A 15780-nucleotide genomic window follows, 5' to 3' on the forward strand; every position below is an offset into this window, starting at 1 on the left:
TCATGTGACGGGAGGAATGCAGGGAGGTGTCATGTGACGAGCGAAAACACTCACGCGGCGTTCTTTATTAATTTATTAGGCTGTTCCTTATTTTTGCAGACTACGGGAATTGCATTAGCAGAAGAAATTCCAACTGTACACTCGACGTTTCTGTGCTTTTTTTCTTTTTAGTGATTTACAAGTATCATACCACAAATGTGTTTTAAAGGCATCCTTTCGCCAGAAAAAAATGAGGTTGTAACATCCTATTATCCCACAGGGAGACACTGTTCTCAAACTGTAACGATTAACGATCACATATTAAGATTAAGCGCTGCATCTTAATATGTGTTTTTCAAATAATTGTTGACCTATCCTTTGGGTGGCGGTGGATACGTATGTAAACTCAAGATTTTCTATTATTTTAGCATCTCTCTCGAGAATGTAACATTTCAAAGCTGTTAAATGCCATGATGTGTTCCACACAGGAGATCGTTAGTGCGTTACAGTACCTGTATGCGATTTTCAAAATTTACAAGTAAGAGAGCTGAGAGCACAAACAACCACTGCAGGAGGTCTGGTAGCAGGGGAAAAACATATTTTATGTTGTCTATTTTGACCAATTTGCTGGTATTTGTGTTGTTGAAATTAACCCAGATCGAGTTAATGATTTATTGATAAGCCTTAGGTATCATTTATGACAAGTTTTTAATTCCTGGACCTGGGAAGCTGTTGGACCCCCTGGTTTCCCCCTTTTAACCTGGACAGTAAACAGAAGGTTTTTGAGGACAAAAGTGACAACCGCTTGGAAGTAAATTTGAAACCAAGAACAGGAGGTGCGTCTGTACATATAGGGTGGTAGGAGTGTGGAACAAGCTACCTAGGCATGCTGTTACCCTTGGTATTTCAAGAAGCTGCAGGATGAGATCCTTGGATAAATTAAATACCTTCAGGCAAACCCATTAGATGGGTTGAACGGCATCTTCCCATCTGTAACCTGCTGTATGATGGAAAGACCTGTTTTTGTTTGATAGCATTTTTCAACCATCACAAAGTCATCAAAAATTGATCGGGCCATTTCCATCTTCTTAAGCAAAGCTTAAGAAAAGCTTTCTGTAAATAAAATATGAGCTGTGCAAACAGGCTTTCTCTAGTGAAGCAGAAGTAAACAGCCAGGTAAAAAAAAGTCTTCAAGGGGAAAGGAAAAAAATTGCTGGATCTTTTTATTTCTTAATAAAAATTGGTATTTCTGTCTCTGACTGTATACAAGGGCCATCACCAAGATCTATGTTAAAACAGACAAAAGAAACTTAAAAAATGGATTTTAGCAAACACTGAGCTTTTCCGTTCTGATCAGTCCTGGAGGGTTGACGCATTGTTCCTAAACATTAACTACCACCTTCTAAAATGTTATTTATATTAGGCAGCCAGGTAAAGACTAAAAAAACTACAGGTAATTCATCTTCTTTACCAGTATTTCTACCAATGTCTTGCATTTTACCTTGTGATCACTTGAAGAATCCTTGGGAGTTAAGGTAAAGTTAAATGGGTGCATTTGCGATCACCAAAATTAACAAAAGCTTAAAAAATAGGTGAGAGGGAAGGCAGATGTTTCACTTCAGAAAGGGGTCTCTTCATCCCTTTAAACCTTATCACAGAGTCCTAAAAGCTCCAAAAGATTTTTCTAGCCATTGGGCTCACAGGGTTTCGAATGTATGAAAGTGAAATGAATCAGAAATGTACAAAATAATAACCAGAAGTGGTCGATTTCACTCTGAAAAGCATGTTTCAACAGCTGCGCCTTGTTGAACCCCACTTGGACTTCAAAACAAAGACTGACTCCAGCCCACTGTTAAAGATTATAACCATTTATTAAAGTAGATACAGCCCACTCTGTGATTAGGGTAATACTGTCTTTACATGTGCCTTTCTCCCTGCAATAGTTATATTACTATACATTCAATAATGAACCCCAGCTTTGTAACAGGGAAAAATATTCTTCATATTCCTTGTGTCATGTAGCGTACACTTTTTCAGAAAAATACAACCGGTATTTACAATTATATAGGTCAAGCTTTCTTTCCCACATATATTTTACAGTTATAATGGAAGATACAATATGATCCACAAGTCTTTGTTTATTCTATGTTTTTTTTTTATACAGATGCCAAACATACAGATTTCCCCAAACAAAAAGACAAGGCGATACATTAAATAATTTGACAGTAAATCTATTCTTTGTTGATATTTAAAAATGCCTTGATAATTTAAACACGATTATGTGACGGCGATTAAAAGGAGCCAAGGACTTAAAACGGGAAGAGAAGCTGTAGTATAAAGTGTGCAGTGCAATAGTTTATTACAACCGGACTTCACCTCCTTAATGGTAACTGATCAGGAGTCGTTTCCTCACTCCTGTAGTTTTGTACTGCATGTCGCTGAAGTCACTGCTGGACGTTACACAGCCAGAGCAGCAACGTGCATCGTTACAATTCCACTTTCCCAGCCCAGTTTTGTAGGACACGCCTTCAAGTACTGTTGTTTCCGTAAATGTTTGAAGAAAAAAAAACATTTTCAGCAACATCGAGCTCAAACGCTCACAAGCCATAACGAAACTCAACCCAAAAAACAAAAACAAAATGGAATTATTATAGGACAGTGCCAATTGTTTCAAAAAAAAGAAAAACTCGAAGGTTTGTTCGGTTTTAATTGTTGTTTTCTTTCCGAATTGAAGGAGCTGGAGTTGGGGGAGAGAGGGGAGGGGGCTTCTCTTCAAGGCCAGGCTAGCAGGGTGGTATCTTTCTCATGGGCCCGGCGTGGCTGTAAAGGGGGAGAGAACGGACCCCGCGAGCGGGCAGGGGGAGCTGTGTGCAACACGCGCGCAGGTCCGCGCACCCCAGCGCTTATCCGGGCTCTCGCACGGGAGGAAGGGCGAGAGGCCGGAGGGCCGCGGCGGGGGGTCAGAAGGTCTCGTCGTCGTTGCAGTTGCTGGTCCAGTGGCCGAACACCTCGCACAGGCCGCAGTAGGGCCGCTCGTCCGTGCGGCTGCCGTGGTAGGCGGTGTGAGGCGGCGAGTCGGGCAGCTGGGCCTGCGTGGGGCAGTCCTCGGTGTCGTGCAGGTCGAAGCAGTCGCAGATGTCGCAGAAGAGGCGAGGGGCCGGCTTCTTCTTCGACTGGCTTTCTTTCAGACTAGAAATAATAATAAGAAGAATAATAATTGCTTACACTTATAAAGCACTTTTTCTGGACACTCCACTCAAAGCGCTTTACAGGTAACGGGGACTCCCCTCCACCACCACCAGTGTGCAGCCCCACCTGGATGATGATGTGATGAAATAGACAAACACAGGGGCCGGGGGGGGGGGTGGAAAAAAAAGTCACCGCAGGGAAATCAGAAGGGAGTCCTGTAAACTCCACCGTTCCGATACGGAATTGTAAATTCCGGAGTTGAATGTGATGATGAGGAAGCTGGTCGCCCGTTTCTAACTTCACTTCGAAAATCAAGTTACAGGAGGACTCCAGAAGAATGAAGTTAACAATCCGCACGGTTTAATGAAGCCTGTCCTTTTATTAAAAAAGTGCAGATTATTTTTTGTCTCGCTAGGAATTAGATCCCGTAGATTCTTCCTTTTGCTTTGGGAAGAATACAAAAGGGATTGAAAGTCTTGATACGTCTTTAATAGCTACTTAAGTTTCAGCTGTTAATTTATTCTATCACTAAACTAATCAATCTATTTTATTGCATTGTCCCTCTTCTGCCCTCTACCTTTATAATGAACACTCAACTCCTCCCAGTTGATAATTGTAGTCATTCATTCTTCCCCTGCAGTTGGTGTCAGAGGTTTCCTAATCTATTTGATTACCAGTGAAAACAGACTTCTACTGGAACAACAACACAACCCTGCACACACTTAATCATTTCCAACCCCTCACTCCGGAGACAGAAACATTAGACAACAGTTCCCCTGTCCGAGCAGTAATATCTTGCTTTCCTACACCTGAATAAAACACGCAGATAAAGAGGGACACAGTTGCCACATACCTGTCGTAGTTGTCCAGCTCGCTGGGATTATTCCCATTGAGTGCTGCCTCAGCCATTTTCTCCAGTTTGGCCTTTAGTTCTTCATTCTTCTTCTGAAGATCAATGATTACAGAATTGAGGAAATCAATCTGACCCAACAGAAGAGAAAAACCTCCATGTTACTATCAGACAAACAAGCAGAGTAAAAAAAAAGCATTATGGGAAATTTAATTCTTCCTAATACGACGCCCAAAACGTGCAAATATCACAACCACTGTTATTAAAAATATATTTTGGTAGTTGTACACTCTCAAAAACTCTCTTCCTGTCTTAGGAAGTTCAAGACCTTCCCACAAACTAGACTACCAAACCACAGACCCTTTTATTACATTGTGTGGGTAAATTCACCCACCAATACCATCATCAAATCCAGCACACCCAGTTGACTAACCACACTCAGTAGTGACCCCCCTAACCACTAGACACCCAGACGTCAATAAGAAAAATAGAAATTCCTCTGGGTTATGTGATGACAAAGAACCTTAGCATGAGGTGTTTATTTGTTGGACAGAATGACATCTTCAGCTAACTTGTTTTCTGTCGGAAGAAACCTAGTAGGAATTAGATTATACCCTCCATTTTTAGGAATGGTAGCAGATGCGTCGACTAAGCGCATTAAATCGCGCAACAGCACCGAGTTAAAAACTGATTGTGAGTACTGATCAGTGATATTTCGAAAGAGCTGTGCTGCAAGGCACTGTGTGTCAGAGCAGGAAAAAAAAAGATACAAATGAGAAGCCACTTGCAAGACAGACCAGTAATTGGCATGAAATGCAGAATACACACTCATGCAAGGACCTAAGTCAATTAGCACAGAAAGAAGAAATTCTAATGTGGAAGAAAACCAATAAGTCGAAGGAAACGAAAACCAGCATGCTGGAACAGACAAGATGAGAGACAGTAACAAACCATGTCCTGATTGAAGGGAAGGATTGCCAACATCAGGGATAAGGGAGAAAGGGAAACAAAACAGAGGTTAAATTCAGGGAGTGGGATACCAAGGAGAAACGTGCTACACTTTTACACTGCACGCTACAGAACATGAAAGCCCTCTGTGTCAGAAAGGGACCACAAGATATGTTTTTATGCGCTGCAGCCACTTGGGACACCGAGATTTAAGGTATTTCTTTTCAGAGACTGAAAGAGCAAGTTTTTGTGCGTGTGTGCGCGCGCATTAAACATAACACCCTTCTCAAATTTTAATCACACAAAATGATACATTTTTATGGCCACAATGAAGGACTACCAAGAGAAAAGCAAGTTGCATTCTTCAGCCACTTGAAGGCCAGAGAATTAAGCTACTGGACCTGAAGAATAGTTTTCAAACTGACGCTGCTGTAAGTCTAAGACAAGCGTTTTCAACAGCCTTTCCAATTTGAATCTTCACTCTTCCAGTAAAAATAAACAGACAAAGGGCTTCAGAATACTAATAATGAAACTGCAAAGATTCACCGGTACCCCTTCTTACCTGGCTCTCCGCCGACTCCTTCTCTTCTCTGAGCTGCTCAAGTGCAGCATCACCTGAGAACGACAGGGAACACAGCAATAATGACACATCCTCACCTCCACGCTGTTTCACTTCCCAGACTTTTCACTTAATATCTCTATAGGGTAAATCTCAGTCAGAACTGACCAGTCAATGCTGTCCTTGCAGCGGTAATTATTTCAATCTCACAGTTAAATAATACACTCGCAACAGTTCCAAGTTTACGAAATGGACATTTTTGCTTTACGTTTGATAGTTTCATTATTGTATTACTTGCTAAGTAGATGTCCGTAACCCGGAGGACTTAAAACAGCCCTTTTTAATCTTTTAAGAGATTTAAAAAATTGAACCTGTTGCTATTTAGAAAGGGGTTAATGTCAGCGTTAACTGTGGGATGGGCCTGCCGAAGCGTCTTTCCAAAGCAAGGGCCCTGCAGTGTGCTGACTGGTGCACACTCAGGTCCAGGAGGACGGGTTACCTGAGGAGCCCCCACTCTCCACTGAGCTCTTGTTGTGGGCGAGTTTCTCCTCCAGACTCTGGACCGTCTCCTGCAGTTTGGCCTTGTCCGTCTCCAGAGATTGGACTGTGGACTGCAGAGTCTTGGCCATGAGCTTCTCCCCTCTCAAAACGGCAACCTGGCCAATCACACAATCGCACCCAGCCCCATGTTATTCCACACCCAGCAACACCCCCGAGCTCCAGGAAGGCGGTTTTTATATGGGCCAGTTGACTTTCCAGCTAGCTTCTTTCTGTTCTTATTCAGCAAAAATTTTAAATCAGAAGTCTTTTATACTGTCATAAAAGAAGTATAAATGTGAGAAGGCAGAATTAACACTGGGACACAGCTTTTCTGAGAGCTCAAAACGAAACACATTTCATGTTAAAAACAAGCCCGGTAGATCAAAGCAGAGCTTAAAACAGGCACAGTTAGCTGCTCTCACGGGGGAATGGCAGGGTTTCAAATCATCATGGCAAGTCTGCACAGGCATTGCATTTTCTGGAATCACACCTTCAAACACCACAGCAGTTCCCCAATTTATTAGGCTCCTCTGACGAAGGTCAGCCCACATTACCTCATTTCTGAGTGTCTCCAGCTCTTTGTCCTTCTCCAAGATCAAGGCACTAGTTTTTTGGATGGTGTTCTGCAAGGAAGCTTTCTCTTCATCGCATCCTTTCTTTGTTAAAGCCTCTCTGCAGAAGAACAAATTACCTCAGAAGAAAGTCAACAAAGCATGGAAGATGGCATCTTCGGCTACTGGGAGAAACAGATGGGGATGCGGCCTTTCAGCATGTATCTACTGTTGATATCTGGGTTCATGCGAATACAGCTAATCAAAAATGGGGAAGTTCTGAATCCAAAACAAATCTGGTGAAAGAACGTGCACTGTCAAAGTAAGAATGGCATCTCTATGGCTCACCAAGTCATTTATATGAGCTGCAAGTAAGAATAGGGACTGTAGATGATGCAATTATGTTTTACTGCCATGTTCGTATATCATATTTAAAATCCTCAATGATTACGTGTAGTAATTTGTGAATGGACCCATGAATTATTTTCAGTGTAGACTACCTGAGCAACACTGTACATGCTCCATCACTATGCCTTCAGAGATTTTGATGATGAAATACAGCTCCTAGTGCTTCTCACACTAACGATGGATTGTTTAGGTATAAAGACTTCTTAGGTTCCCAGGACATTTTTAGGAGAATTGCACACATTATACTGTATAACCTGCATGTGCTCACTTTTCTCAGAAGACAGACACGTTTGTGAGCCAAAAAACAATCCAGACATGTCTCTGAAGTCTACCAATAAAATATAAAAGCCACATTCATGCAAACACAGACTGTTTTCTGCTTTCTCTGCTGACCCCACCTGCTAACACCCCTCCAAACGGGCTTTAAGTGACGTCTAAGGTCGTGTAAATACTTTAGAAATGTTCTAAAATCAAAATATTTAGAATCATGAAATGAGACTTAAATCTTCTTCAAATTGAAATCTAGGGAACAAATCCTTCAAGGGCATCATAGACCAGAATCTACTCATGGGTACCCATAATTGGATAGCTTCAATTATAAATTTATGGGAACTGGATTTTCTGTTAATTCACATGGGATTCTTAGAACAAAACGGGAGTTGTATTGGGTGTTCTGCCCAATGCTCATTTAATCAAGGCATTAGCATGCTGGAAATTCCCAATTCAGGTTCAGTCAGAGCACAAGAAAGAGAAACTGGGGACTAATGCGGATTGATGGTTCCGTTTAACATGGGGGCACAATGAGGGTTTGAGATGTTCAGCATATCTAAGCAGACAACTTGAAAAACAATGTTTTTATAAGCGCAAAAAGACACATAAAATTGCCACAACAATGACATGCTGGCTTGGCTAACATGGTAGGTAATGAGAGACATGAAAACAATCTGGGACAATTAGTTAGACTGGTTGATAACTATTTCACTGCTTAATGCATAACTTTCACCAAGGGGTATTTCAACAGTTTCCACAATAATAAAGAAAGAACCTATTATTTGTGTTATCATTGTGCTCATGAGTTAGACTTTACTTGCTGGCTTATCCCAGATTCTTTCCACACCATAAAAGTAACCAAATAAATCTGAATAAACTAATAACGAAGCAGGTACCTTAAAGTATTATTGGGCAAGCTTTAAAAATGCAAGATAACAGGAAGCGTACGTTAGAAACATGGCAGAGAAACGCCAAGTACATTGAGAAAGAAACATATCCAAAGTTTGCATTTAAATGTTTTGGAATAAAAAGAAAACAAATTTGAAATACAGCTTGGAATACAATTTAAAACTAAAAAAAAAAGCAAGACATTGTAAGGAAAGGCAGCAGCCAAAAATAAGATGTGTACCAAGAAAGTTTTAGATTGGGAAAAAATGATAACAATAAACACATGAAATGTAAATCATTTATTATAACGCGGATAGACTTTTTTCAGTCTTACCATCAAAGACAGACACACATAGCAGGGGAAGGCAAGATTAGGAAAGGGAAAAAGAGGATTCCGATGAGAAAGATTGGTAAGTAGGATGGCTTCCAAGTCAATATTAATATTAATAATTATTAGAACAACACAGAAAGATTAGAACTAGCAGTTTGGGTTAATACACTGTATATGTACAATCACAAATCACTACAGGCACAGTGTATAGTTCACTGTGTTGAGTCAATCTGGTTATGTTTCTACTGTTTTTCTCCCAGTAACTTTCTCCCAGAGACCTCCTGCGTCACATGAATACTTTGGACCACTGCAAACCCACTTAAGTATTGCAATGGCATCATGCTTTTTATTTCACTGGCACATGGAAACAGTGTAAAGACACGTGTTATAGTAATAATAATAGTAAAAAGGAAATATGTGTGTAATAACAGTTTGCAGCTTGAAGAACTGGAAGTATATTCCATTAAAGTCCTGTGTGGTTCCTGCTCAGTGAATAAAATGTAGTTGCATAATAGTTTTGTTAATGACAGGTTTTTCTCGTTTCTAAGAATTCACATACTTTTTCACAGTTGTATCACCTAGTGAATGCTTAAATCATGCCAATAACAAAAAATGTAAACATCTGTTTGCTTTTAGGCACAGTAACAGCTCAGAGGCTGTTAATTAATTAGGAAGAGATACTAACAGGCAAACCAGTCTGCGACTGAAGGAAAAAAACAGAGCATGCCGTAAAGGAAATAGACACAAAGGGATAGTGAAAATCAAACCTTAAAATATATCCTGAACCAAGAAATCCACTTTAAAAATAATGACGGCACTAGCTGTAGAAAAGAACTAAATCCTTTGAGACAGACATAAAAGCAGAAAACTTATCTTTTTTTAAAGTTCTTTTAAATAGGATACCTAAAATATTGCAATTCATTTTTTACTATGAAACCACAGTTACATTTTAATATCTGACTATTTTGACATCCTTCCATTACTGACATCCTGGTTGGAACACAGAGTAAATTAATTTAAGTTAGCTCTGGAAACAATGAAAATCCACTTCTACCATCCTTATCACTCAAAGAAAATTGAAAAGCACAACAGAAGTCCCTTCTCCATCAGCTAGGGTACCTCTTACCATGACTGGGCAGCTAGTCCAACACTTACTGTACTGCAGAAATACGGTTTACCTTGTGCAGTTGAAGGAGTCAAGGGACACAGCTGCTGGAATTAATGGAGGGTTTTGCTCTGTTAGGTGTCTTACCTCTTTTTCATCTCTAGGAGCTGATTGTTGAGGGCAGATCGCTCTTCTTCCAGCTAAAACAAGAGGGGGAAGGTCACCTAACAGGCCCGAGTTCCCAACAGAAGTGACATTTAGCAAAAGCAAATGCTTTCTGTGTGCTTTGAGCGATGTCTGATGTCCTTATCACCATCTAGGCAGCAAAATGCTCATCGGGGAAATTTAATTCAATCTGCTGTGTGCAAAACACCTCATTAAAAACCTTTTCTTTAAACTGGATTTCAAATAGAGGAGCTCTTTTTTGTCAGCTGCTTTCCTATGCTGGAACAGATTGACCGGCACACTTGCATGCCCTTGTGCACCTGGGGCTCTCTCACAGCGTGGCTGTTCAACAGCGAGCCCAGTATGAATAGCGGACGACTCTTTGATGTCAGTGGCGCCTACTGCTCTGTAACTCCTTCCTAACTGAGCTGTGGAGAGGACTGAGAACAAGTGAATAAAGGTGAGCGGTAAAGCCTTTCAAGAACATACTGGTGATTTCCACAGTGTCACTACACTCTGCCAGCATGCACAAATCCCTCATTAGATACAGGCATCAACTCGGGAGTGAATAAGAATCCTTTCACATTAAATGTGAAAGACCTTCCAGCAGCACCTGCTCACGATCTGCCAGCTCAGCTACAGCTGAAAAAAAGTCAGCGCAAACCAGGCACACACAATCGCTCATTCTGAATGTGCTTCAAAATAAGAAGCAGTTGTGGTGGCCTCCAATAATGTTATTCACTTGCTACACATACCAGTAGTGTGTCCACATAATTGTTTTGTATCCACACTACCTGCACAGCTTTGCAAATGGTATGGTGCTTAGTACTTCATTCATGTATTCATTTCTTTATTCTGTTGTGCTGCACTTTCTGAACTAGCATTATTGTACTTGCCTTTTATTTTCATTTTATTGTGCCTATTCTTGCTTGCAATTGTCTGTCTCATTTTGTACCTGCACTTATTGAAGAGGTTTGTAAATACTCTAAAGGCACTTCTGATGAGGTTAAACAGCAACTATACACACCCAGACAGAAAGCGTTTTCTGACCATGAAAGTATCCGGCTTTTGTCTTGAAAAATGAAAAAAAAAAACTGTCAATGTTTAAGAAATTGTGATAACTAATTTCAAGATGCCTTCCTACCTAATGTTTTGTGGTTGGCGCTCTTAGAGAGGAAATAATGGAATAAATGCGTGTGAGCCTGAGTGTCTGGGCTTGCCTGTATACTGGCCCATGTTAAGGACGGGGTCTTACCTTCTGGTGACTGCTGACCTCCTCTCGGCTGCGGCCCAGCTCCTCGGTCAGCTGGGCGTTCTCGTCTTGCAGAGCGGCCAGGCGCTGTGACTTCTGACTGGCCGCCAGCTTCAGCTCCTCGCTGCAAAGACGAGAAAGGCCGCCGTCACCAAGGCAACTTCAGGGGAGTACAGCAATGGAGGAGAGATGGGAAGGGAGACTGGGAAAGAGGGTAGTTGGAGAGGATGGTGAGGGGGGCCGGGCTTTGAACAGAAAAAAGGAGTAGCAATCTAGGTCAATATATATGCTAATCGGATGATAGTAGTTTTTTTCTCACTGCATTCTCCCTCCTAGCACTGCCGAGATATGGCTTGAATATTAAAAACAATGTCTTTTTTAAAAATCACACAAGCTTAGGAACATTTGAACAGCAAAAGCCTGCCACAAAGTCAGCTTGTTTCAAATCCTGCAACTCGGACCACAAAAAATTAAGCCAGGTTATTGAAAAGCTTCCTCTTGTGAGAGGGCAAAATGCGTGCCACGTGACGAAATGACCCGAAGACTGTGCAAAAAACAGGGCAGCTGGAGGCCAGAATGTACAGAGGTTTCACTTCAGGGTGGGTTTTAGTTTGGCTCATGGCATGACAGCACATACAATGAGAGAGAAAAAAGCATGTCGTCCAATTCACCCCCCCAACCCCCCAACAGGATTCAGCTAATGAAAGAACCAATACAGACTTTACTTCCAAGATGTGTCATTTTTAGATCTTTTGCACAGGGTAAGCTGTCACGCATCCCCTAACGTGTTTGTAAGCCAGTGCTATATGTGGATGTGTCCCTAGAGAGTTACATTTTGCTTTTGCTTCAGCAAGATGCCTGTACTCTTCAGCCTGGATAAATAAAGGTTTTCCTACACACTTGACTGCCAAAAACCTAAACCTCCTAAGTTAGGCTGGTGATGATGGTTCGTTCACCTCAGGAAGTCTGGACATGAATCCAGATGAGATCTTCAGTGATCAAAGGACCGTTTACAAGAGCAGAGATAATCATACTAACACGATGACGGATCAAAACACAGCAGTGAAAGAAAAGAGGCAAACATCCTCAACCGTTTTTTTAACAGTTTTAAAAAGAACAGTTATGAGATACAGTCATACAGACACATTCAGTGTCTCAACACTAAGGTGTGTAATTAGTTTTAAGTATTGCTGGATAAACAGGGTACCTATAAAGTTAAGTAGCAGTCTGAATAAACTATGAATAGCAGGCCTATTCATACAACTGTGGGACACTGTCAGGCAGGCCATTCCCACTATTTGTGCAACATGGTTCCTTCTGGTGCGTGCTGCTGTTGTCCTGTCGAGAAAGTTTCTGTGGTCTCATTTATATGTGTACTAAACATATTTGCCCCAGGACACAGTTTTCATAGTACAGGGCTTGATTAACTTCTAGAGACTTATCCATTGACATAACAGCAGAATTACCCAAACAGGTTTAATGTATGAAAAATCGTTCTAATCCTGAGCGGCACCAGCGGCAGATCGGTTATTAAACATGTCATCGGTTCCTGAAACGGAGCCGCTCAAGCGTGGAGGTCGTTCTCATCAGCTCCATCTGTAACTAATTCCTCAGGCTGCGAGGCAGCTGTGCCGATTGAGGCCGACTTCTAGCTGAATCAGTCCCGCTCCTTCATCAAGCTCCTTCAGACACCCTGATTGCTCCTGAAGCCCGCAGAGGCTGGGCTGGCGATTTCCACGTCTCTTCACGAGGGGTTTTACTCGCACCGATTTCTACAGTTCGATGTTGACGGGAAAGGCCAGTTTCTCTCCCGAAGCTCTCTCTAGTTAGCCAACAGCCCCTTGCTAAGAACAAAACGTGTTTGAGACATCTTTTTACTCATTTACAGGGCAACAGGGTGGAAGCGGCTCAAAACGTCACCTGCCTAGATTCCAAGCAATTCATTTTTTTATATAAGCCACATGTTACTGTACCCATAAAATTCAAAAGTTATATATAGTTTTAAAAAAATGGTGTATCTACACAAGAGCTAAACCATGACACCCATGTCTGCACTCAATATGCACAAAAATATCCTGGCAGAACACAATTAAGTGGCACATTAAAACAATCAATGTGGCACTGGGTTACTTAAGAAATTCTATGTTTATAAAAAGATGTGATGATCAACAATGTACAGTATTTTCAAAATATACTGTTAGCAGCACTGGCCTGTGTCAATAAAAATAAACTTTATTTTATATAGTACCTTTAAAAGTAGCATTTCAAAATGCTTTACAGTAGCTGTAAAACAGTTATAAGGACAGCAAAATAAGTATATAAGAAACACAAAGCAGAAAGAGGTGCAGCGGAAGATTCAAGGTCATTCGAAAATGGAGCAGACTCAGACACTAATTAAAACCAATATGAAAAAAAAAGGTTTTGGGTTTAGATTTAAATGCACGCAGGAAAGGTGACTCACTAATATCCTTAGGGATAGAATTCCTGAGCTTTGGGGTGCAGCAAGAGAAGACCCTTTCACCCATAGAGTGCAGACCAGCTTGGGGGACAGACAGGAGATCAGAATTCGACTAATGAAGGTTGCAAGGTGGGGAGCAGGAAGATAGTAAGTCAGACAGGTACTGACGTGCCAAGCCATGTAGAGCTTTATAGGTGAACATGAAGATTTTGAAGTCCACTCGAACCCTGATAGGAAGCCAGTGGAAGGACTCCCAGACAGGCGTAATGATTGCTTATACACAACCTGGTCAGGATTCTGGCTGAACATATTGGGAGTTTGTTAAGTGTGAATTTAGATACCTCAGCAAGTAGGGCATTGCACTAATCAATTCTAGCAAAGACAAATGTGTTGATCAGCCTTTCTGCTATGGCCAAAGACAGCATTACACGCAGTCTGGCGATATTACTGTGATGGAAAAATGATGTTCTTCTGTTGAATGATAACATATTCTGTAAGCTCTCCCTAGTTGGGGAAGCAAGTTTCCTTTATCCAGAAAGGCCTGTATATATGTTACTACTGACATCCTATTCAGGGATCAGGACTCTACTCTTGAGTCTATATGATCACACATTTCAAGCAGGTGTGTGCATGTGTTGTGTGGGTGGGTGGGTGCATGTGGGTGAAGAAAAGCATATGAAAACACAAATCCAGAGGTTTTGTCTCAAGTGGACACAGTGCACTGATTTTTCTTCAAGCTACAAAATGTGTTTATATTAGGAAACATTTTCCAGCTGTTGGCATTCTTACTGATGCTTCAGACTGTAAAGTCTAAAAATAAATGCATCATGAAGAGTTAAACTGTGATTCATACATCAAGTTATTGGATGGGAAGACAACTTCCAAAGAACAAAAACCTGAAGGCAAATCAGCAGACGGAACCCAAGGTAATGAATGCACACATCACTGACAGTGTCTGACAAGCCGAGCACTTTCAGCAGAAAAGATGCAGTTATATAAAAGCTCAAGGATGTACCTTTGGGAAAACCAGTCAGAACATTTCTGAAAAAAAGTTTGCATCTCATGATGGCAAGGAGGTATTTAGATGCCCAGAATTAAAGACTGGATATGTAAGCCGATGAAAATATTAACAGGTTTTGGAACTCATGGCCCAGTTAATTTGCTGCTGATCCTAAAGCTAAATGGATTTTTGGCGGCCAAATCTTGATGAGGCCAAAATGTTGACAGTCTATTCAATTTCTTTGGAGTAGAGAGTATGTGTCCTGCCCATTTCATTGCACAACCAACAGAGGGCCAGTTCACCACTGCTTCCTGATGGAAGGCAGACGAGCTGCTCAGTGAAGAGCACTCTGTGACTAGACAGGTCCACTGTAATTATCACAAAGCTGTTAAGAGGTGCATGAGTGCCAGTGAATCAAAGGTTAAAAAAAAATAAAGTCAAGCTGTAATTCAGGCAGAATCACAGCATGGATATTCAGGTCAGTTTATCATTGTTAATCTAATGCAGAAAAAAAACTAATAACAAATAAAAGATGAGACGATACTATAAATGCTTCATGAAAGCCTGATTTAGATCTAGGTTTCAGACTGCCTTTCATGACCCACAGCACACAAACAGTATAATAAGAATGATGGGAGAACTGAGGCGCTGCTGTGTACTGTTCTGGGGGTCGTACCCCAAGAGTAAAAGTATGCAGGACATGCGCTCCAAGTGCAGGACACACAGCTGGAACATGCAAAACTGTATTACATTTACCTAAAACATTTTAAGCTCGATTCTTATCGCATTTTCTCATTATATAAAGAAATAAACAACATCTTGTTATTGGCAATAACACAATTTTCATATTTTAAGCAACAAGACTGGGATCTCTTCAGGAATAGGTAGCAATATTTCTTTTAAAGTAAAACTCCCTTTTTTTAATCAGAAAGCCATAATGAAACAGTCCCTTGCAATTTTCTACCATTATAAAAAAAGTAAAATGCATATTTGTTCCCTTCCAGATTAAAAACGTCATCTATGCGTTGTATCCTGGAGAGAATAAGCCATTCTTCTGCATAGCTACTCAATTACTGTTGTCCGATAGAGACTTCCATTAGCAGTGGAACGAACTGGGCTCATAGTAAAGCCTACAGTAATGAGGCCGATATAGATTATACCCCAAAGGGCACTCTAACCATGCAGCATGCTGAAAATGTCATGGATGAGGGCTTCCAGGCTTCTAATACACACAGCAGCTGATGTCACAACAGACACTGCAGTCATGAAAACAGGGACGCTTGCAGC

General features: G+C 41.1%; 1 protein-coding gene across 8 annotated transcripts in view; it reads right to left on the bottom strand.

Moving 5' to 3' along the window:
• Positions 1–1831: 1831 nt before the first annotated feature.
• The window catches only part of clip1a (CAP-GLY domain containing linker protein 1a), a 60758-nt gene continuing 46809 nt past the window's right edge, over positions 1832–15780 (bottom strand). For 4 of the 8 annotated variants that reach the window (XM_069181942.1, XM_069181939.1, XM_069181941.1 and 1 more), the window contains 8 exons: positions 11039–11159; positions 9766–9818; positions 8191–8211; positions 6620–6737; positions 6025–6181; positions 5529–5581; positions 4022–4149; positions 1832–3168 (listed from right to left, as the gene is read on the bottom strand). In XM_069181942.1, the coding sequence (XP_069038043.1) occupies positions 2940–3168; positions 4022–4149; positions 5529–5581; positions 6025–6181; positions 6620–6737; positions 8191–8211; positions 9766–9818; positions 11039–11159 (880 nt within the window). In that variant the 3' untranslated portion in view covers positions 1832–2939. The other 4 variants (XM_069181948.1, XM_069181940.1, XM_069181943.1 and 1 more) reach the window with 3 other exon arrangements.

Source organism: Lepisosteus oculatus, chromosome 22 (assembly GCF_040954835.1).
Source record: "Lepisosteus oculatus isolate fLepOcu1 chromosome 22, fLepOcu1.hap2, whole genome shotgun sequence".
In the NCBI taxonomy this organism is placed as follows: Eukaryota; Metazoa; Chordata; class Actinopteri; order Semionotiformes; family Lepisosteidae; genus Lepisosteus; species Lepisosteus oculatus.